The sequence below is a fragment of the Octopus bimaculoides genome, chromosome 7, assembly GCF_046866305.1.
Source record: "Octopus bimaculoides isolate indiv1 chromosome 7, ASM4686630v1, whole genome shotgun sequence".
NCBI lineage: Eukaryota > Metazoa > Mollusca > Cephalopoda > Octopoda > Octopodidae > Octopus > Octopus bimaculoides.
Genome location: NC_142934.1, coordinates 82,645,309 through 82,670,644, shown reverse-complemented (window position 1 = coordinate 82,670,644; position 25,336 = coordinate 82,645,309). Strand labels below are relative to the sequence as shown.

The following is a 25,336-nucleotide window of genomic DNA, read 5'->3' as shown; positions in this document are numbered from 1 at the left end:
ATAAAGCAGGCCTGATTGATTTTTGAAGCCAGACAATTAAAATAATCAATCAGGAATTGTTTTCAATTTGTTCATATATTATTTTAAATTATATACATATGATATGCCAAAACCAAATGTTTATACTGAATAATCATTCAATTGTAATCATAAACTAAAATATGATTAATTAATAAAATATTTCAAAGTTTCTATTGTTATGTTGCATATGATTATAACTTTTGGCACATCACTACAATTCAAAACTAAACTTATTACCATTCCCAACTAATCTAATGATATTATTTTCTCTCAGAATTAATTTCTATTTTCCTCTTTTCAGTTGTAAGGTAGATATATTGCCTATTTGGTTTATACCATTTAAGATCCCCAGGAACCTATCAGATGAACATATGCTGTATCTCACTGGTGTTTATTGTTGATAACGTTATGTAATTGTTTAGCAATCGGATGTGTTGGTGTGTATGCTTGTGAAATTATTGAAGAGAAAACTGTACTGTTAGTGCATTTTCACTGTTCCATAAATATATGCTCAAGTGAATTTTTCAATGTGGAGAAATGAAGGAGATCATATTGTTTGTTTGAAGCAGAAATTGATTTAATTTTAACTTTTAATTGAGCAGTGTTGTCTTTCTGAATCCTGAGAAATTAGTATTATCACTAAGCAGATTGTTAATTTCTGCAATCTTGTCTATGCATAAACAGACAAATAGATTAGGACAAAGCATGGCCAAATGGTCATGAAATTTGTTTCATAATGAAAAGGTGCTCAGGTCTAATCCCACTGTTTAATACTCACCTTCTGACATAGCTTAAGATCAACCTTTTGAAGAAAGTCAGAAGATGATAAACAGGTGAAAGCCTGTAAAGTAGATTGTATTTCAAATATTCAATCTTATCCAATCTTTGAAATATATTGAATACACAAGTGTTCATACAATTGTCACTTACACAGGATTTCAGTTAGTCAATAGATGTGTTGATCATAAAAAAGCTGTTGCAGTAATCTTCATTAAAGCTAACAAGATAACTATTTACTTTATTTACATATATAAATTTTGTGTATGTGTGTGCCTGTGCAGACATGTGGGTTAACATGTAATGATATTTGTATCTTTGTATGGGATTATTTGAGTGTGCATGCATGTGTGTGTGAGCATTAGCAAAATCATTAGCGTATTGGGAAAAAAAACAGCTTGCAGTATTAGTTCCAACTCTTTACAATTAGCTATTGTTTTATATACCAATTATTATTGTTTTACAATTTAGTCAAAGAAGGACAGTAGCCACAACCATCTTTTGGTCATTCAGGGCTAGGGAAGGAAAGGAGGAAGCTATCATCAGATTAGGGACCTTATCTAAATGCTTGAAAAAGACTGGATGTTGCTTCACAAATCCAAGGACCACGTTATGATTTTAACAGAACAATGATTTAAATCTGCCAATCGGCCATCTAAAAAGATTCCGCAGTCTCAATCAAACAAATTTTACAAATAAGAATTTGGTTAACCCAAGGCTATGGTAGGAGACTTTTGCCCAAGGTGCTGCACAAGCAGATTGAACCCAAAACCAAGAAGATGAGAAGCAAATATTTTAACCATGCAATCATGACAATGCCAATATGTCTAGGTAAGCATGTGTGTGGGTAGATTGATTTATGTATAACTATAAAAGAGTTAGGAAAGAGAGACTGAAAGAGAATTCATTCAAAAAATGAAACTGAAAATATATAACAGATAATGAACATCAAAACTGCTTTCAAATTTTAGCAATTATAAAAACTTGACTTCTGGTTATCAATTTTGCATCATCTGTGGATTTAAAGTAATTTTTTCATGCTTTCATTAACAAACAATATTGCAAAAAATGAAAATGATATTTTATTAAAAAATACATAATGAAAATACTTGCTTGATATTATCCCATGAAGAATGATTAGTGTATTCAAGTGAAGGCATAATTCCCTTTTCAAGTGACTTCAAAATTTTTAATATGATATTTTCTATTTTTCTTAGAATATCACACCTGAAAATAATTATACTTATATAATTTAATAATAATCAATTTATTCTAGTTTTTTTTTTTTTTTTTCAGTTTGTAATGTATCAAAAAATATAACAAATTTGAAATTTTTCCTTTTTACTTTTTAAAAAAAATTTCCAATTAAAAAAATTTCTCTGCATTTATGTAATAAATTAATAAAGTGAACGAGAGTGTGTGTATGTTTGTGGATGTGCATGCATTTAAATATATAACTCATTCTTCAGATATAATTTACAAATATGAATCAAACATACATTATGCTATATAATTATAACTATATGAAGAAGGTGCTGAAAAGTTCCTGGCTTTGGGCAAAAGACAATACAGGAGGATCAGTTAATTATGATTTTATTGAACATATTCCACCCTCAGATCCACACACTCATTGCAGAAATCCTTCAGTTTTTCTAAGCCCTGTAAAAGAACTCAGAAGGTTGGGCTTCCAACCAGGCCTTTCATGATACCCTTAAAGCCAGGAACTTTTCAGCACCCACTTGGTATATACATATAAGTGTCAATGTCTGTTTGCATTGAAACAAAGTCTCTATTTTGCAGCAAATCTTTACAAGATTTCTCACGGAGGTCAAGATGCAACCCACTGTAACACATGAACACAAAGAACCCCACATTCAACAACCCACTGGAATAAAATAAGGATGAGTTAATAAAAAGAGATGTAGACTGATAGTTGTACTGGAGAAGTAGTTGAGGAGGTATGTTAATATGAAGTACATCAGTTTAGCATTGTCTTTCACCTTAATCTTTCTCTCCCCCCATCTATCATAATCTCTCTCTTGTTAGTCTCTAAATGATATTTACACATTTGATTCCCAATAAGTGTAAATTTTCTGGTATGTTATGTTTAATTGATTTTTGTATCCTTTCTTCATCTAACAGTACTCACTCACTCAGTAAATGTATGGCATGACTACAGAAGTGTTGGAAAAACCAATTATAAACACATCTCTTGAAATGATACTGAGGGCTTATCTTAGAATCACGGAACTATAGAAACCATTTGTGGCTTTCTAAACATGCCAGTCTAGTTGCCAAAAATATTGTGCAAGATATTAGTGCCACCATCACTCAACAGCCCAATCCAGATGGTACAAGTTACTTAACACTGTAGCTGACATTAACAATACTGCCTACTGTCTAACAGAATATCTCAGTTCTCTTCAGCCTATTCTAGCCATTCTTCACAACCTTCAACATTATGTGCTATTAAACTTGACTGCACCAAAACTCTGTAACAATATAAGACTAGCTGTCAAAATTCTTATGCACCATCTGATCAAAGCCATTATTGTGGCTGGTTGTGCCAAATGAAAAGAGGTTTATGTTCCACACATTCTCACCATTCCATTAGATATCCAGTTCCAGTCAAAGACCCTTCCTTCCATTTCCAATATCACTGTCTTTTGTCTTTAACAAGACTCAAGATAGCTGTAGTTGAACTGAAAAGTTCATGTTTCTTTCATTGGTAGCTCTATGTTGCATAATCATTTCTTGGGCTAGACAGATATATTTTCACTAGAACACCAAACTACAGAACAACAAATGAAATGTGTACCCTAAAGTTCTAGCTAAATTCTCATGAGAATTACTTCTGCTCTATATGTTGCATAGCAACTTTGAATTACAAGAAAAATATATACAACATAAAGATAGTATTTTCTTAAATCATAAAATTAGAATTACCAATAAACATGTTCCAAAAAGGCTTTGTACACAGAAATCTGGTAACTCTCAACTTTATATGTGTGACTACATTGCAATAAAATATATATAAGCAAATAAAATTACATATCAAAAGCACTACATAAAAACTTGTTTTAAATTAAGTTTAACAAAGAGGTGCAAGCATAATTGTGTGAAAAGAAGTTTGTTTTTCAATCACGTAGTTCCCAGTTCAGTCACGCGGTGTAGCACCTTTGGCAAGTGTCTTCTACTATAGCCCCAGGCCAACCAATGCCTTGTGCATGAATCTGGTCGACAGAAACTGAAAAAAGCCCACCATCCATATATATATTGCCAGTTCTTCTCAAGTTGTCCAGCCCATGCCAGCATAGAAAACAGACATCAGATGTCGATGATGTATATATATATATATATATATATATATATATATATATATATATATATTGTTGTACTTGGGGATGGTCATATTGCCAGTTTAGCCAATAAAAACACACGCACTGTATATTTGGTGTTGATTTGCTTCAGCTTTATATTACATTAATCTTAATCTTATTTCGGCCAGAGTTCTTTCGTCACACTTCTGTAACCTCATCAGTGGTCCTTTGTTTCCTTCTTTCTTATGTGTGTCTCACCTTGCTAACTATCAGCCATTTTGTATTTTGTATTCCTATTGTATGTGTCTACGCATGCGTGTCCTTCAATGTGTCTATGTCTTTTGTAAGTGCATGTGTGTATGGGGAGTGTCTGTATCACCTATATTCTCTGTTAATACGTGTTCGTTTGTATTTGTTCTTATTTATCTATTTTTTCATGTGTGTGTGTGTTTTTTTTGTTTGTTTGTTTGTTTGTTTTTTTATCTACTGTGTGTTTTTTTTGTGTTTTTTTGTGTTTAATTAAATTTTGTTAACGTATGTAGTATTTAATTCCATTTGTTTATCTATGTATTGTATTATATTTTGATCATATTATTATTGGTTTATGGGTAACATGTTGTCATATGTTGTGGTTTGTGGTTTGTTAGTGGTGTGTGTGTGTTCCATTCTAGTTTCCTATTCAGGCTAGGTTTCTCTTCTATTATGTGTGTAGCTTCAGTAATTTTTCTAAGTGCTGCATCACTGCTATGTGTAGATAAGATTTTAATTTCTATGTTGTTGATTGAGCCTCTATGTTCTTGCTCAGCGTGCTGGTACAGAACTGATGAGTTCTTCCCTTCCTTAAGTTCCCTCCAATGTTCGTTTGCCCGCTCCCCTATGCTCCTTGCTGTTTCGCCTACATATGTCATTGTCTTATTTCTGCATCGTCCCTCTGTACATCTTATACTATAGACCACATTTCTGGTTTTGCAGTTCGTTTGTGGGCTAAATCTACATACGATACAGTTCCTATCAGTGCAGGGGGTTCTACTGAAAGGGTATGTTCTACTGATAAGGGATTTAATAGGGTTGCCTAGCCTTTCAACAACCTTAATTCTTAGCTTAAGTTTGTCTAGGGCCCTTCTAAAGCGGTATGCCAGTTCACCTCTAGGGGTGGTGTCGACGAACATGACGCTCTGGTACTTGTGTCTATCGTACCATGAGCTTGCCTTCCCTATTTTCTTCTTAGTCCTTTCTATGGTGTTCCATGATTTGCTCCTATAGAGTGGGCAAATCCCATTCCTATCGTTGCATTTGATTGTTTCAAACTTCTTCATAGCTCCTTTGTATACCCTGATCCTTTCTTTATGGCTGTAACCTGAGAACTGCATGCGGTGGACGAAATGTTGTGTATGTCTCTTTAAGGAAACAAAGGACCACTGATGAGGTCACAGAAGTGTGACGAAAGAACTCTGGCCGAAATAAGACTAAGATTAATGTAATATAAAGCTGAAGCAAATTAACACCAAATATACAGTGCGTGTGTTTTTATTGGCTAAACTGGCAATATGACCATCCCCAAGTACAACAACATCTGTTTCAACACACAATTTCACATCAAAAATCTTGCAAAACAAATATATATATATATATATATATATATATATATATATATGCGAGTAAAAATAAATACAAAAAAAGGGGTTTTGTATGATTGTGTATAGAGGAATATATTATTTTGTTTAAATGAGTTCCAACACTGTTTTTTATGTTTTATTTATATTCCTGCAAAACCAATGTGGGATATAGAATATGGAATATACAATATATAATATAATATACAATATATAATATAAAATAAAAATGGATGGTACAATGAAATAAAGTATTGAATGTCTTATTGAATATATGGAATATGTCTTATTGAATAGATGAAATATTGAGTGTTCAATATAAAGGATTAAATATAAAGACGAATACGTATTTTTTATACCTTGTGGTATTTCATCATGGCCGGTATGACAGACTTTAACAGATGACGATGATTATGATATTTATAGGTGGTGCTTGTCCCCCATTCACTACTTGACAACCAGTGTTAGCTTGCTTACATCCTTGTAAATTAGCATCTCAGTAAAAAGACAATGATAGAATAAGTTCCAGACTTAGATAAAAAAAAATACTGGAGCAATTTATTCAACTTCAGGATGGTGCCCCAGCATAGCTACATTCCAATGACTGAAACAAGTAAAAGATAAAGAAATTTTTCCACATAATCAGCACTCGGGCAATACCTCTTAAACCTCTAGCCTCTGGTTGCATGCAAGAATATATGTATTTTTGTTTACAAATGAAGGAAAGAGTACTCAATACAGAGAGTAGAGCTTTTACATACACACACACACACACAAACACACGCAAATGCATATGTGCATATATATATATATATATATATATATATATATATATATATTTATATAGGCACAGGCATGGCTGTGTGGTAAGAAGTCTGCTTCCTAACCATATTTCTAGGTTCAGTTTCACTGTGTGGTACCTTGGGCAAGTGTCTTCTATAATAGCCTTGTGCCAACAAGAGATATCGTGAATGGATTTGGTAGATGGAAACTGAAAGAAGCCTGGAGAGAGAACTAATGGGAAAAAAAAATCGATAGAGAGACAAGGAGAAAACTGTTAATTTATGCCTTAGTCTGTGCAAGTATCCAAGTATATAGCAGAGGTTGTCAGTAGAGATAGAGGTCATGGATAAATATGTCTCCACTTCCCTACACCATAGAAAACAAGATGTAATAGCTGTTAACTAAGTTTCACCTCCATTCAGAATTATGCCAAATATATAACATTTAGCAAGAATGACATAAGAAAAGTGTAATCATTGTTAATGAGGATTAATGCTAAATACTAGATTAAAACCCTCAAAATTTAATTCATCTCATTAAGGTTATAGATTATAAGAACATTACATATAATTTTTTTCAAATATAAGACAAAGGTCAACATTCATAATGCTAAAAACTATAAGAAAATATTTCCAACTGACCAATCAATAGAAGTAGTTCACATGCATATGATCAAACAGCATGCAACTCTGCTAGGAGTAAATTAGAAAATTTATTTCAACAAAACAGATACAGTCTAATAGTTTTGAGTATAGGCACAAGACATACATTGTGTAGAAAATAAGAATTGATTAGTTCTACTGGTACTTGACTGGTCATTATTTAATTAGCTCATAAGAGTTTGGAATGTAAAGTCAACCAAAACAGAATCCAAAACCTGAATATAAAGATGAATACAAGTAAACCGGACTTTGAAAAAAGTGTGGATGCAGACATAGCAACCAAACATATATTCAAACATAGGTTTTAGGTTAGTCCTTAAAAAAATTATAATCTGCTTGAATTGTGTGTGTGTAATATGGATAAACACAAAAGTTTATATTAAATATAAACTTGTGTTTATCCTGATTTCTCCCTCCATGCGCTCTGTTGTTCATATCTAGAAATACTATTGTATAGTTAAGTAACATATACACACAAATGCATATATGCATAAATACACAAATGCATATACACACATAAAGCTACACATACAATGACATATACATGCATAAGAAATAATAAAATGAGAAAGGAAATTTTCTAAATTTTGATCAGTTAGTTTAAGTTAATTAAATCATTTTCTAAAACATTTCTCATGTTATTTTTAGTTTCAATGACAGAAAGTCGAATGTTCTTCGTGACACCAACTGATGCCATGAAAAATCAACAGTCTCAACAATTACACATTGTAATTATTTATTGATGTCAGAATAATTATGATGGTGTTACAGTTAATGCAAAAATTATGACTATTGTTCATACATATAAATTTACTAAAACAAAAGTGTTTGAAATAAAAAGGAAAAGTAAATACTTTAACATTTGAAACATTTTACAACTTTTAAAATTTTGTTCATATAGTTAGTATATCAAGTTAATTATATCTCTAATGAGTAAATTAATACAAATAGCAAAAGCAAAATCAGTATTTGTTAAGACCCATGCATAATGTTGTGTGCATTGAAGCAAACTATTAATTTGTGTTTGAGGAATGGCAAATTGAACATAATTCACTAAGTTTGCAGCATAATCATACTTATATGATAATGTGTTTAATGAAAGTAAATTTGATTCTTAATCTAGTTTACAACTTGGAAATATAATTAAGAATGTCACTTCTTAACTACATGATTTCAGGTTCAGTCTCACAACATAACACCTTTAGATAGTGTTTTTACTACAGGACCAGGCAGATCAAAGCCCTGTAAGTAGATTTGGTAGATGAAATATATATAATATATATATATATATATATATATGTATGTATGTATGTATGTATCGTTTGTAGAAAACATAAATCCGAAAGAAGAAGCACACTCTAAGATGTAGAACAGTATATATTAAAAATGGGAAAGGCTGGTTTATGGGATTACCTTTGGTTTCCTGTCCATAAGGGTTTAGCTTTATGGTGTATCATCAGATCCTAAAAACCCCTCCATATTTTGAAGTGGTTATGGGTCAACAGGTTTTTATGGACGGAAAATATAAGCTAATCCCATTAACTGACATTCCCCATTTTTAATATATATATATATAGGCCCGGTTTCCCGGTTTCTATGGAATTTGTGTTCCCCCCAGCTGGTCAGGACGCCAGTCCATCACAGTGTTACTCAAAAAACAGGGAGAGAAAGTTGGGGCTTTTAGGTGTTTTCGCTTAATAAACACTCACAATGCCCGATCTGGGAATTGAAATCACGATCCTCCAACCATGAGTCCGCTGCCCTATCCACTGGGCCATTGCACCTCCACACACATTATATATATATACATATATATATATATATATATATATATATATATATATATATATATATATATATATATATATATATATATATATATATATATATATATATATATATATATATATATATATATATATATATATATATATATATATATATATATATATATATATATATATATATATGTATGTATGTATATATATATATATACATACATACTTGTCTTATTCCATTTGTATTAACATTTCAGGGTAAACTTAATTCATAGCATTTATCCATTATGTGCCAGTATGGGTGGGTAACATTGCAAGCTAGCAAGCAAGATTCAAACTGAATTTTAATGTATTATATATATATATATATATATATATATATATATGTATGTATGTATATATATATATATATATATATATATATATAATACATTAAAATTCAGTTTGAATCTTGCTTGCTAGCTTGCAATGTTACCCACCCATACTGGCACATAATGGATAAATGCTATGAATTAAGTTTACCCTGAAATGTTAATACAAATGGAATAAGACAAGTTTCGTGTAAATCAGACAGGTAGTTTTAAAGAGATTAGAGGCTTACATGTATAAATACTCAAAACGGTGCATAATGGGATAATATTCTGAAAATAATCTTCATCCTGGAAGGGAAGAAACTCTTATCTTTCTATTAGACATAGAGACTTAACAACAAAAAAATACGAGTTTTTAAGAGGCAAAGTCAGCCTTGGTGGAATTTGAACTTAGAACGTAGTAGCAGATGAAATACCACTAAGCATTTCACCTGGCGTGCTAACGTTTCTGCCAACTCACTGCCTTTTCAACTATTTCTATAGTGCTGTCTCTCACATTCTCTCTCTCCTTCTCCTGCACTTCCCTCAGGTTGGGTAACCATGTATCTCCTTTACAGCAGCACACCTGTTTCCGTCCTCATTGCTGATCTCTCTCTCTGTCATAACCTTGTACCTCCTCTACAGCAAGATGCCTGTTTCTGTGTCTGTCTTACTACAACCTTTCATCATCTGACACAAGATCACCTCCTCTAATGCCCCCTCCCCTCTCAAAAGTTTTTTGTCATGCAAGTTACTTGATGACCCTGTCAGTGCAGATGCCTCTTACAAAGCATCCAGTCCATACTGTAAAGTGGTTGGTGTTAGGAAGGGCATCCAGCTGTAAAAATCTTGCCACAACAGTCACAGAAATCTGGTGCAGGCATCTGCCTGGCTGGCTCCTGTCAAACCATCTCACCCATGCGAGCATGGAAGGCGGACATTAAACGATGATAATGATGATATACATGCATACACATATACATACACACACATACATGCAAACACATGTGCATGTCAGCGTGTGTATGTTTGTATTTCCCTGTTTCAATATCGTGCACTAGTTGTAAATGAGTACAACATGCATATAATTTGTGTTTGTCTCCAACCTTTAGTGAAAACATATCCAGCAATGGAGAAATATTACACTGCTTGAAAACAAGTGAAGCTTGGCAACATGATGAGTATCAGAGAAATGCAAGCATGGAAAGTGGATGTTAAAACATTGACAAATTATATGGCTTCCTGTCTTTCAAAATAGCTTTTGCGCTTAATATTTAAAACACAAATTTTTATGTTCTAATTAAATACTAATCCCTACTAAGGGAATGACTATGACTCTTGCTGTGTAATACTTAATCACAGCACTAATCTTCAAGTATTCAGTACAAATTTACCTGATTCATGTCAGTTTTAGTCTTCTGAAAAATACTAAAACCAACATATAAATGATTATAATAAATCTGCAGCATTTATTTGCTTGCAAATTTATTTTCAGTGGCTACCAAAATTGCTGGAATATATTAATTTAACTTGCGTTATTTCATTGTTTTGCATCTCTCAAGCCAAAGAGGACTCCTAATGATTTATTTCAAGTGCTTTCTTCAAAGAAAATAATATTGCTTTTGTGATATCAAAGCTATTCTCTTTCTTCTATTCATATCAATTGGTTTCTATTTCGCTTATCAGTATGAGACTATTCAGATATGCAGCTTACTACTTTTTTGAATTGTGCAACTGTAGCATTTATATAATTCTGAAATTCTAGAAATAATTAACACCTACTTAAAAACCTAATTACAGTCTATTTAGAATGCCTATTGAAAAGCAAGACAAGCTTAGTTCATATATAACATAGATGGCCTCTTAATTTACAAGAAAACCATGAGCTGGATAAATCAGCTTTTTCCCCTCATAAAAGTGTGTAGTCTTGTGCTTATATCATGTAATATTTTCAATATTGACTACCTTCATTCCAAGTTTCTTCAATGCTTATGCTATCTTTAAATGTATTGAGCAATAACACTGAATTTCTTTCATTTCTCTATTACTTTCTTTTTATCAATAACAACCAACCGATAAATCCTAGCCTTGTTCCTTATTCGATAACAATTCAAAGGTTCAAGTTTCTTAATCTCCTGAATTCACCAGACACCTTAAAAGTTCCAAAATCCTCTCTTCAACTTCCATTCCTTTGCTACATCATATAATGTGTAGTGGCAACATTCAGCATTAATAGGATTGTTCAATGCTCCATTTCACATAATAACAACCAACTCAAATTCACCTGACAACTTTAAAATTCAAAATCCTTCCTTCATCTTGCATTCCTTTGCCGTTTCATATATGGATAGTGGCAACATTCAGTATTAATAAAGATTGTTCAATGCCCCATTTCACATGAATAACAACCAACTCAAAGAATCCTCACTATACATATTTTTAGACAAATCAACTTGTGTTATCATTCTTGAAAATTCAAAATCTTGATTGCAATCACATCTACATCCAATAAAATTAACATGCTTTTCAAATCTAATATCTACTTAACTCAAAATGAGTTTATAACCCTACAGATTCAAAGCTGAAATCAATACATGTGATTGGACCTTCAGAAGACATAGCCCTGGGTCATTGGAAAAGCATTCATCTCAATTTATTCAAATGTAAAGGTAGAAGATATACTAGCTCACCTTATAAAATTACCCTTGATAATAAACTATCTTACCTGAAAGGAAATTTCATCTCTCATCATCTCAATAATATAGAGACCAGAAGGCAGAGAGTAGACAAAAGCAGTATGTACTGTATAAATTGCCCAATTGTTTGTTTTACCTCTGTATATTCGGTCTTCCACTTATGTAGCAATGAAATTTACCATCAATCTCCTTGGAGTCAATAAAATAAAATAAGTACCAGAAATAATTTAAAGCAATAACCAAACCTCAGATAAATCTCATTGACCATGGAACTGCATCTAGAACATAAGTTCACCTAATTATATCCTTCTTGTTTCTCAAAGAAATCAGTACCACTGAAATTAGATCTAAGTATTAATTATAGATTTATTTTCACTATGAAAAATGATTTAGCGTATCTTAATCGACAAAAGTGTCAAGATTAAATTTTACTCTATATTTACTATTATAGTAGTTATTATTAGCATAGCTTATAGGTGCTGTATAATTAATTTGCTAACCCACTTCTAGACAGTGGGCAGTTTCTAAATTTTATGTCAGTCTGTATGCTTTATTTTTATTGTAGAACATAAATACAGTTTACAATTCAATATTAGCACAAGTGTTCCTGTCCACATTACACCTATAAACAAAGTGTAGCAGCACCAATTCAATTGTTTTTTGTATAAATGAATCCAGATAAGGAGAGTTTCTTTCTTTTACTATTTTTATATAAAACAAATACAGGTATCAAAAATTTTACTTTTAACATTCTAATTACTGCAGCAGTTCTTAGCATAAAAGTCCATGAACAATACACACTTTGATTTCGTTAAAAAATACAATGCCATTTACAACAAAATGTTGCAAAACTGGCTCCAAGAGATGATCAACTAGCATCCAATATATTCATTGTAATATTTCATATTATACATAAAGCAGCAAGCTGGCAGAATCATTACCATGCCAAGCAAAATACTTAGTGCTATTTTGTCAGTCTTTACATTCTGAGTTCAAATTCTGCTGATGTTGACTTTGTCTTTCATCCCTTCAGGGTCAATAAAATAAGTACCAGTTGAGTACTGGGTTGATGTAAACAACTTAAACCATCCCCTGAACTTACTGGCCATGGGCCAAAATTTGAAACCAATATTTCATTTTATACAATATAAATTCATAAAAACTGGTCTATACTAGCTATTAAATTATCATTCAGCCCACCAATAGGATACATAAACAAAAAAAAAATTTTGTAATGGTTGATACTAAATAAAAAGTTGTAAATGGAATATTTTCCATTCCAACTGAATTGGAACTTTAAAAGACTGCCTTAACCTTGACAAATGAAAAACATCAATTTGGTAAAGCCAACATTTTATCCTATTTCCCTTTGTATTTTTCCCTTCTTTCCTTGCTCTCTAATTTGAATAAAGACAATAACTTGAATATACGACTTGCAAATAATATAAATTGTCTACTGTTAGCCTATACTTCTGAAACAATAATACAGTAACATGTTTATATATGTAGATATAGAAGAAAGTATGAAATGTTGAATAAATTTAAATTTAATTGTGTAATTGTAGCACTTTGTGCAAAGAAACATTTTTCACTTCATTCCTTTGTTCAAAAAGAAATGGAACTATCCAATCAACATATTGCTCCTGTCTATCAATTGTTCACATTATCATAGAGAAATCTGTTGATTTGTCACACTCAGGTTAGGTTCTGTCTTTCTTTCTTTCTTTTCCCTCCCTTCCTCTTTCTCCTCCTTCCCCCTCTCTCTTCACACACAAATACATACATGTGCATAACTGTGTGTTGGTAAGGGTGGAACACATTTTCTGAGACACTGGACGCCCTTCTTGTAGTAACCCTTTTAGTCTCCTCATAAGACATACAAAGACTGTATATATTTTAAAATGGAGATATATATACTGTTGTGTGTGTGTGTGTGTGTGTGTGCCTGAGTGCATGCATAAATCTATCACCAGACCAACATTCTATGCAGATATGGAATAATATAAGGAGAGTCAATAAAATGGGATCAATAAAATAACTGGTTGAATAAGTAGTGGGGGAGATATACTTGACGAAAAACCCTGAAAGTGATGCACTATAGTGGCTAGAGGATCATGACCAAATGTAGCATATTGTACGAGTGTGTGTGTATGCACATTTCTCAGTGTGTGCATTCACCTACATATGGGTGCATTAGTTATATTTTTTATCATACAAAGAATTTTAAGTGCTAAGATTCTAATCCTTGTATTAGTAATAAGCACATTAACAATATAATATGTAAACAAACATTTTGCCAAACACATTAGGAAATTCTTTATAGTATGGAAAACTTTTAAACGCTCTTACTTCCAATTTTTATTTTTACACTATGTACTCCTTCTTTAACTTGCACGTAAAACAAAACTTATTAAACTTTTTTAAACAAGTTGCTTTCATCTCCTATACTCATTATCTGAATAAATTATGTATTGTAAAGATGTTTTACACAATTTTAAGGCAGATGCACTTAACTTGTGTGATTTTATAGCAATTATTCTTCATCAATATACAAAAGGTCACTTATTAAGTGGCAATTGTGTTGTTTACAGAGCTAAAATGGTTCCATAATTGCAACTTAGGTTTCTTGTATTGATTATATTCTAAATTCTCCAGGCATTGATTTTTAAGTGTCTTGTGTTAAGAATGAGAAATATTTAGGTATCATGAGCTGAAACTGTTATCAGAAACTTGCGGTATTTGTTGTTTTGTTTATTTATATCTATCCACAAAATATTCATAGATCCACTCTCAAATTCAGTTTCTACTGGATATCAATTTATCGAAGACAAACCAATATCAGGGCATCAGACAAAATGCCATCTAGTCTTTTAGAGGAATTGTCAATTCATGCTCTGTGTGCAAATCCTTATTTGGATATTGAAGTATTTTCTAAGCAATCATAGATTATGAGCTGTAATATTTGTACTGACAATGTTTTAATTGTTGTCATGTGCAAATAAGAATGTGCAGATTGGATACTGATGGCCTAGGTGCATTATGTATGAATAGAATCTGGTAAGATTATGGCTGGAATTTATCATCAGAAGTTTGAGAAGCTAAATAGTAATACATAAGAGTGCTTAGTAAAGGTGACAAGCAGAAAAGAGATGTACGTTGTCATGGATAACTGGAATATACATTCTGTAAATTCAGAGGTCAAAAAGAGGAAAGAAACAACATATCAAACAATATAACAAGAAACTTCTAATCCAAAAGATGAAAAATAGAGGACAGCAAAGCAGGAAACATAGCTAAGAGATTCTCTTACAAAACAGAATGAAAAGCTTCCTTCGTGTTATCTTTAGTAACATTGTTTTCAAAGTTCCCAGAGTAAGAGACTACACAGTAAGAGATTACATAGAACAAATTTCCTGTATATCTGGCTTTATGGAAACTATACTGATTACACTGGAGAAAGACATAAGATAATAGCTGCTTATTATTGTTTTAATCACTTTTGGAATGTTTCAAATGAGGTTGACTGGTTCATTGTTGATAAGGTTAGAGAGATTGTTGTTATTGGGAATGGTGCACACTAAAGACTTTAGTAGTTTCTTATAAAGAAACATTGAAGAGTTTTGAAAGACAGAAGCTAGGTCCAGAGTACATTGTTTGAAAGTAGCTGCATCAGATCATTTGCTTTGTTGTAGCAAAGCTAAAATAGATTTTTCCAACTTGACACCTATATGCACATAATGGTGAGACTAGGAAACAAAGTGAAGCAGAGTTTGGTAGAGGTTTGTTGTAGTTTGGAGATGGATACAAAATAGGCAACAAATATGATGGCTTTAAAGGGGACACACTGCATTTTGATTGAAAAATGGCATATAAGAGTATTCTGCTAAGTAAGTAGAGACTTTAGTGTAAATCAGACAGCAATTTTGTAAGTTAGAGAACCTCCAGGCTATGCATTGTCTTTCTAATGACTGCCATGCAGGCATTATAGCTTTAGTTAAAAGCCTCTCAGCTGGTGGTAGTGATGTATATGGAGTCCAACATATTTAGTATTACAGTATAGCTGCAAGGGAACCATTTGGAAAATGGTTTCAGTCATTTAGCTAATGTGGATGTGTCAGAGACGAGGGGAAGCTAACATGACAGTGGTCCAGCTTAAGGGATTTGTAAGTACAAAAGAATCGAAGGGTATGCAATGTTGTACAGTATGTCCTGAGATGAGTTACCTTGATAGTATACCAATCAAAAGTTTGAATGTGTGCAAAGATAATGGTGGGTGATTACAGTCAATGTTTAAAGGTGAAAAGGAGTTCAGGCTTGTAGTATTCACAGCATCAGTCATTGATATGATAAGTGTTGACGGTTGATGTTAAATGTTGAGAACAGCAAATGAGCCAACCTCAAATATAGCAGCATTGTAGCAAAAAGAGTGCAAGAGACAAGTGAAGTTGTGAATTGAGGATCAACTGCTTTTCATATTAGTCATATTACAATTGTAATCATATAGTTAGCAAAACAAATTTTACTATTAATCAAATAAGTTAATAAACTGAAATGAATAATCTTAACTATGGACCAGTTCTCACCCTATCCAAATAATTCAAGAGTTAATGAGGTTTGGAGAAAGGTAAGCAATATTTGGAGTGATATTTGCAGACTAAACAATCGTGACTTAATGCAATTGAAAAGCAAATTATATCAAATCAATCAGTGACTTAAGTAACAACTAACAACAGTAACAAAAAAAAAAACTACCATTGATAATTAAGCTTGTTAGTATCACGAAAAGAAGCTAAGTCGTGATTATAAAACAAAGCTATTTAATTTCTGCTGTGGACTTAGATCAAAGTATTTAAAAGCATTAAACCAAAGCAAAAAGAAACGAAGAAAAAAAAAAAACACACTGCTCGTATGCTCGTAAGTAAAAATCAAATCGCTCATTTGTTCAATGATTTCTGAGTCACAATTTTTGATACAGAGTTAATCAATTTATTCAGCCACGGCACTCGACTCAGAAGTGTGAAAGACAAAACGGACGTCTGTGTGATTTGAGTTCGGGTTTCAATATATTCTGTCTATCGATTTATGATGCTACAAACGAAGGAGCCAGATTACAGCTCACACTATCACCGAATGAAACAAGAAAGAACACATTGGATAAAAGTAGTCAGAGATTTACAACAGCATATTCGAGGCTTTTGATCGTAGGTCAGTTCAATCAGCGCTAAACTTCGTCAAAACAACAGTTTACCATGCACTTCGTCAAAGTGATCAACAGCAGCCCGTTATAATCATTTAGAATACGCGATGACGATTTTATTTAACTCTAAATAAATTCTAATCGAGCATACCAATGCTCTGATTTTCCAGCTTTGCAATTCTGTCATTTTTGTATATCGGAGACTACATTGTCCGATGCAAAATTCCGTTTTCTTTTATAAACAACATAATAGGGTCTATAACAAATTTTATTAGGGACGTACTAAGTTCTTTGCCTCTATTTTCTATATAAGCAAACATTTTCTGAGATAAATTGCTAGGCAGAGATACAATGAACGAAACCAGGTAAAAAAAAGTCACAGGAGTTTTATCCGGTGGGGTTTTATCCGAATCCCATAAAATTAATTGTGACTTTTTTCCCGTGACTTTATTACCGGCCACCATAAATTAATTGTGAATTTTTGTCCTAGCCAAAATTGTGACTTTACTGTGACTTTTTTGCCTCTGATTTTATTACCGGTCACCCAACGAACTACCTACAACCTAGTTGCAACGATCCTGTGATTTGATCATTTGAATGCTATTTCCAGGAGGTCAGCGAGCAACCACAGATAGGTCCCGGCAAGACTTCCGCCCGTCTCTCCCTCCCAACCCCCACTTAAAATTTTTTTTTCTTTTTCTTTGACACAAACACCTATTTGGTACTACTTAAGCATATCTTGAAAAAAAAATACTGAAAAAAAGTAAAAAAAATATGACGGAAATGGGGGTAGGGTTAGGGTTAGGGTTAGGATCGACCACTCACAACTAGTTAGCGCGGACGCGCGACTGCGCGTTCGGGACCGTGCTGCTTTAGTAGTACCTACCTATTTTTCGACTACGGAGAATACGAATCTGCAAAAAAAAATTGGCAAAAATCGGCATTTTAAAATTACCACCCCTACCCCCATTTCCGTCATATTTTTTTTACTTTTTTTCAAAATTTTTGGATTTTTTTTAAAACGGGGGCCACATTTTTCATTAATGTTTTACGTAGTGTTTTTGGTACCGAAAGACTTTCAAACTTCGTATACTTATCTATTTTGTGTTATAGAACAGAAAAATATTTTTATGACACATTCTACCAGTGTTCCAAGTTTCAAAGTGTTTTTGAGCATGCGTTTCTTTGCTGTATATTCCTGCTAAAAATGTGTAAGAGGTAGAAATTATGTTTAGCTATGTCATTTAGCATCGAACAATCTCATTCATGGTCGAAGGCACTCCATTCATGGCTTTCTTCAGTTTCTGTATATTCAAAATATTCTTTAATATGTTCTTCCCAACTGTTCGAATGTAGTCTGAGAAAGATCTGGTTGTGATTTAGTCCCAAGTCAGTCGAGATAAGAAGACCTATAATCTAAATCATTCCAAACGCAGCTTGCCCATTTTTCCTTGTGTAAAGAAGCCAAAACCACATTATTCAGTGTCATTTTATAATATGAATACTGTGTAGTTATACAGTGGAGTACATTGGCTGCTTTTTCTGGCAAATTGAGCGATCGCGTAAAGCCCTCAGAGTTAACTTCAGATGTGGCTGTTATTTTTAGCAGGTCGTCTAGCGACCGCGTAGGCGTTTCATCTTTGGCCTTAAATCAACGATTTGTTTTTGGCTAGTGGTCAACAGACATTTAAATTAAATATATATAAAAAAAGAAAAATAACATGAACAAAAACAAATCAATAAAACACTCTAATAAAAAGACAATTAGAGACGACTGGATGAGTTGGTTATGTACTTTAAAATACAACCGCAAGCAAAAATATAAACGATAAAAAGATGACCACGTCGAATTTATTTGGAGGAAAAAAAAAACTTAGAAACGATGAATGAAAATATTTGCTGAAAAAGGAATAACAAACATGTTCTGAGGAAAAGATCCCACAAAAATAGAAATGGGGAAGATAGTACTAATTAGTATATATATATGAAACAGAATGCAAACATCATTTACAATATTTATTCCCTAGAAATACAATTAATTCTCCAAGTAATTGCTTTCACAAAATACGAATGATTAAACTGCGGTTAACAACAACATTATATAATTGTACAAACTATGCCGAATAGTGCTTTCGGGGTACAAAAAAGAAGCGAATTTTTCGACACTATACTTGTTAACCTTAAACGGATTATGTAATGATGTACGGGGTGGATGTGATGTTTTACATTTCAAGCTAGATTTTCCTTGGATAAAAAATATTTGAGCTTCCGTGACAACTTCTCTAGGTTTTCATTTTTATTTTTTCTGTGTTCAGGAGCGTACATTAAAAGGGAAGAAAAAGAATGTTTGTGTTATGAACCTCAACATGTTTTTTTATATATGAAAAAGTATACTAAAAAAAAGAAGATGCAAAGATTGTTTGTGTTAGGAATCTCAGCAGGTTGTCACATAAGAAAGAATATTAAAAGAGATGTAAGAACTAATAGTGTTATCTGGAGAAAAAAAAAAAAAGAAACAATAAAGTGACGTGCTGAGGTTCACAATACAAACAGCCTTTGCATTTCTTTTAATATACTCCTTTTTCATATATGAAAACACAAATATTCTTGTGGCTAAAGAAAAACAAATGTAAACTTCAAAAGGTGATTTAATGCCACAAAAATATATTTTAACCTTTTCCTTATTCAGAAATCTAACTAGTGTGTGTTAGTTGTCCCTAGAGTAATGAGAAATTATTTCATTTAAGCAACTTCAAGTTCTTTATTTAGCCTAATAATGTATAATCGTTGCTTTTAGGCCAGGTCAGCGCCTAAATTTAGTATATCACAAACATTCGAGCATCGTGTATCTTAATTCTGGCACAAAAAGGCGGTGAGGTTGCAGAGCGTCGGAAGAAATGTTTGGAGATATCCAAGGACCGGGTGGTGGTGTTAAATCGGGTGATGGGTTAAATCTAACCACCTAAGAGTTCAGATCGAAAGCAATCTTTCGGTATTGGCACACGACGTCATTTATCCACACAAAATTCCTTCATGACATAAATGAAGAGGTTAGTATCGTCTCCTCATACCGACTCTATAGACCATTATCGAAGGATCACCATGGAGAAATACCGCAAGATATCTCCATTCAACGTTCTAACAATTCTTCCAATTCACCACTTCCATTCTGCGAAATTTATTCTGAGTAGAAACACTGTTGATGTCAACTCTGCCTTTCAGGGTAGATAAAATATCAGTCAAGTACTGAGATTGATAATTGCCAGTTACCACGCTCCACAAAATATGTCTTTTTGCCTAAATCAGAAAGCAGTATATATATTTTTTCTTTTACTTCTGTCAAATGGCATATTTCCTTTCATTCTTTTCTTTCTTTTCATGAAACACCATGTAAAATAATGCGAACTAACCTTGAATTCTATGTGTCATTTAGTATTCCATTTTTGTTAATTTTTTCTTAGAATTTTTGTGTTATATTAGAAACGACCTACTTTAAATTCCAATATACCGTTCGAGAAAAGTAAAACCATACAAAAAAAATTACGGCTTTGTAGTATATTTATATCAGTTACGTGCAAACTACAGTACACAGGACTTTTTTTTTTTTTTGCAATGCATGCCATTGAAAACCCTTGAACCTTTTTTAGTAGTGCGATCCGCTTGATGAGCTTCGTCTCATGCGGCCCACTTCTCGATAAAGGTTGCCTATACCTAATTCATATGGTGAATTTATTTCACTTTCACAAGGATCATCCTTTATTTCATCGAGTCTAAAAAAGATAAAAGGCAAATCTCAATGAGATTTGAACTCAAAACCATAAGCCTTGCATTCAAATGACTGCAAGTTCCTCGCCTATTATTTGACTGACAGGTTGAGCGACAATCATATGGCGATTTGGGCGGATTTTCGCAATAGCTGTCACACATAAATCGGACATTTTTTTTTATGAATTTTTTTCTTCTCATTTTATAGAATCCCACTTTTCAAAACACTTGAGAGCAGACTTTTTAAAATCCATCTTTTTCCAAAAAAACTCGCTTCTTCCACGTCATCGTTTCTTCCAAACAACAGCCATAATTTTTTCCTCACATTTTCGTTATAATATTCTACATTTTGAATCGCATTTTTGGAGAAAATTTTTCGCACACCTTCACCATCACCTCCGTCGTACTTTTCACGATTAAACTTATTTTCGTTATAGTATTCCACATTCGGAACTACTTCTGATAAGGCTTGTAATTTGCATTTTAAAAAATGCAAAGAGGGAAATAACAAAATGAAGATAAATTTTCAGATTAACACCGCACCATTTTCACTAGGGTGTTAGGGTTAGGGGTTAGGAACGGAATTCCCTAACCCTCTAACCCTGACCCTAGTGAAAATCGTGCTGGTGTTAATCTGAAAATTTACCAAAATGAAAGTTTTAGGTATCAAACGAAAAGCGAATTCTGCGTCAGTTTAGCTGCTATTTCTAATAGATCGATCGACAACACAGAGGAACCCTCGGAGATTACGTTCAGTATTTGTTATTATCCATGGGACAGGGATTATAGAAAAGACGTTCCATCCACGATCATTCCGTCTTTTTGTATATCTAGGCTTACACTAAATTCGATTCATTCATTCCCCGAAATTACTGGCCTTGTGCTTTACCTTAGGGACCCCTTTATAAACGCTTATGAAATTTATACATAAATATTTGCTTAAAATAACATTTTTACATTTATTTATTTAACAGTATTTAACAAATCGGTTTATTGTCAATTAAAAGATTTCGATTAAAAAGCATATATAAAATAAATTGCCCATAAAAAGTATTTGCTGTCCACGGACCCCCTGTCTTGTCCTTGCGGACCACAGTTTGAAAATCACTGGCTTAATGGATACACCTACACAAGTGTCTCCTTCCCATCGAATCTGCTTCCTTCATAACTTTCAGAAATTGGTATTTTTTAATGAAATTTTCTAAAAAAAAACAAAAAAAAAACCCCCCATATCTCAGTGTAAATTACGATTATATTGGAATCTAATGTAAAAGGAAAAAAATGGAAGGCACACATACATACTGACATGCATCACATCATTCTATCGATAAAATAGAACTTGAAATTTTGAAAAAAATTCTGTGATATGCATCAGTATGTAAAGTGTGCGCGCCCACCATTTTCGTTTCTTTTCTTCACATTAAATCCCGATTTAATCGTAATCTACACCATCTGAAAAGATAACTTTATAAAATTTCATTAAGAAATATTTATTTTCCTGAAATTAACGAGGAAACAAAATCGAGAGGCATATTTGTGTCGGTATACACGTTCAAGAGAGATATTCCAGATCCAAATTGTCGTCTGCTTGAAACAACTCTTCGGTCATCTTGGTTTCGAAGAGTTAATATGAAGAATAAATAAAATTACTGTTCCAAGTCGTATTTCGCCCTAAAACATATTTAAATGAACGCACCTGGAAGATATTTGATTAAATTAAACGAATACATTAGTTATTTTAATAACAAAACGTTAATGAAAAATAGAAAATTCCTGAAGCGTTTTTTTTTTTCATGGAGATTAATATTTAATTGGAAAGAACTTATGGAAAAATTACCTGGGAATTCGAGGAATAGAAGTTTTTAAAGCAAATGTATTGAATGGAACAACTTGGTCACCATTTACATCGACATTGCACTCAGATTTAACTCTTGTAAGGTACCAGTCATCAATTAATTCTTTTCTAAGTTGACGCACAGCGTTGCAGACGTCCTCCGTAGTCATTGTCGTCTGTTCTATTGCATGTCTGCACGCAAACCTTGAGCTTATATACGAGCAGGGCCGGATTGAGACCCGTAGAATCCCTAAGCACTTGAAAGATTTTGGTGCCCCTATATATATATGTAATTCAATATATATCAATAATAAACCATAAATATTGGAATATTGCACTTCATTCTCTTTGTTTTTACTGTTGTTTATCATGTATATTTTTCACGATTTTGCACGACTTCAGTCCAAATTCTTTTTTTTTTTTTTTGTTATTTGTCCTTGTAATAACTTCTTGTGCATGCTCCTTGTGGCAAATAAATTATTATTATTATTATTATTAATTATTATTATTATTATTATTATTATTATTAAAAGAAGAGGATTGAGATAACTCCTCCTGAAGATATGGCACTCTTCTTTTAATTTTGACTCTATATCTTCAGGAGGAGTTACCTCAAGCCTTTCTATATTAACCAAAATGAAGTAGATTGACAAATTTATTTTTTGAACCAGTTGAAGACAAAAGATGTCGAAATATCGTTCATTACATAACAATGGCCCTTTTCTTTTAATTTTAACTCTGTTATTATTATTATTATTATTATTATTATTATGTGAGAGAGAGCAGTGCATGCCATCAAAGTGACACTGGAGTAAAATATACGAAGCCCAATATACCCATCTGATAAGGGTACACCAGGTACATGTATTACAACCATATGCATGCGATATGGTGATCTCATATTAGGATAAGCAGCACATGACCTTGCAGGTGGAGTCTAATTAGAATTTTCTTCCGGTTGAGTAGCTCATCCAGGTGAAAAGGTCCCTGAGTAAGGGTCATTTAAGGACGTTGAATGAAACACCCATGTTTCCAGAGTTAATTATCCAAACCCCAAAGAATCCCTTTCAACACATGGCTATGATGCTCCCCCACTACTACTGCTCGTGATCAGAGATGCACATATCGTCAACCACCAAGGGACATGCTCAACTGGTTAAGGTCAAACAACTGACAAGCAAATCTGTGGTATTAAGCAGAATATTTGCTGTAGCCCATCTTTTATACCAAAACAAAACAATGTACATGATAACACTTCCAATCAATTAAGATCAGAAGCCATGAGAGCCACTGCCTGGTACTGTATCAGGGCATTATCATTATTATAATTATTATTATTATTATTATTATCATCATTTCTAGGGTGGTGAGCTGGTGGAATTTGATGAAATGATGAACAGCATTTCTTCCAGCTCTTTACATTCTGAGTTCAGATGCTTCTGAGGTTAGTTTCACTTCATCATTCTGAGGTCAATAAAATAAATACCAGTTCAGGGGTCAATGTAATCAACTAGCCCCTGCCCCCAAAATATAATAGAAAATATTATTGTTATCAAAATTTCAGTCTACCAAATTTCCCTCACTAGACATTAGTCATCCTGAAGCTACAGAAGAAGATACTTAAACCCATTAGCATTTAAACCAAGCTTTGGTTAGACTGAAGCCACAGTAGAAAACATTTGCCCAAGGTACCACACAGTGGAACTGAACCTAGAACCATGTGGTTAGGAAGCAAAACTGATTGTGTAGAATACATGTTGCGTCAACTGTGAGTTGAGTTGTGATTGTGTTACAGACTGTATAGAGTGAGCCTTGATCTTTTATTTGTTTCAGTTATTGGGCTGTGGCCATGCTAGAGCACTGCCTTGATTGCTTTTATTCAATCAAACCTCACCCCAGTACTTAGATTTTTTTAAAAGTCTGCTACTTATTCTACCAGTCTTTTTTTGCTGAACTGCTAAGTTATGGTATGTAAACTAACTAAGTATTGGGGTGGGGTGGAGTGAGTGGTGGACTAACTCACACATATGTAAGGCTTTCATACAGTTTCCATCGACCAAATTCACTCATGGCATTGGTCTGTGCAGAGCTATATTAGTAGCAGACACTGGCACAAAATTCTTTGCAGTGGTACTGAACCTGAAATACATGGTTGCAAAGCAAGCTTCTAAACCATTTACTTATGCTTAAGCCTATAAATATTGATTTTTTTTTTTGCCTTGACTTTCTTTATCACTACATTAATTATATTCATTCCACTTTTACTTGCATACCCCATATCTTATTACCATTTTGAAGGCCTATTACATCAATACCTTTTCACTTTTATACTTTTTTTAACCTTTACTTCTTTTTTCTTTGTCTTTTTTTTTGCCTTTCCTTTTGTGTACCATATTTCCATTCCTGTTCCTGATTATGATATCTGGTGGTTTATTTTAATCTCCTTGTTTGTCTAAAGAGTATGCATGAGACTGAGGTAGCTCTATGGCTGACACTTAACATGCTTCATTCATACATGCTTATGCCACTTATCTTTGAAG

General features: G+C 33.0%; 1 protein-coding gene across 1 annotated transcript in view; it reads right to left on the bottom strand.

Annotated features, from left to right (window-relative positions):
- Window positions 1-23,106, bottom strand: part of LOC106872053 (meiotic recombination protein SPO11) — a 660,224-nt gene extending 637,118 nt beyond the window's left edge. The window contains exons 1-2 of the mRNA XM_089355583.1: window positions 22,800-23,106; window positions 1,912-2,025 (exon numbers count right to left, since the gene is read on the bottom strand). Coding sequence (XP_089211709.1) covers window positions 1,912-2,025; window positions 22,800-22,966 — 281 coding nt within the window. The 5' untranslated portion in view covers window positions 22,967-23,106. The remainder of the gene's footprint in view (window positions 1-1,911; window positions 2,026-22,799) is intronic.
- Window positions 23,107-25,336: the final 2,230 nt, after the last annotated feature.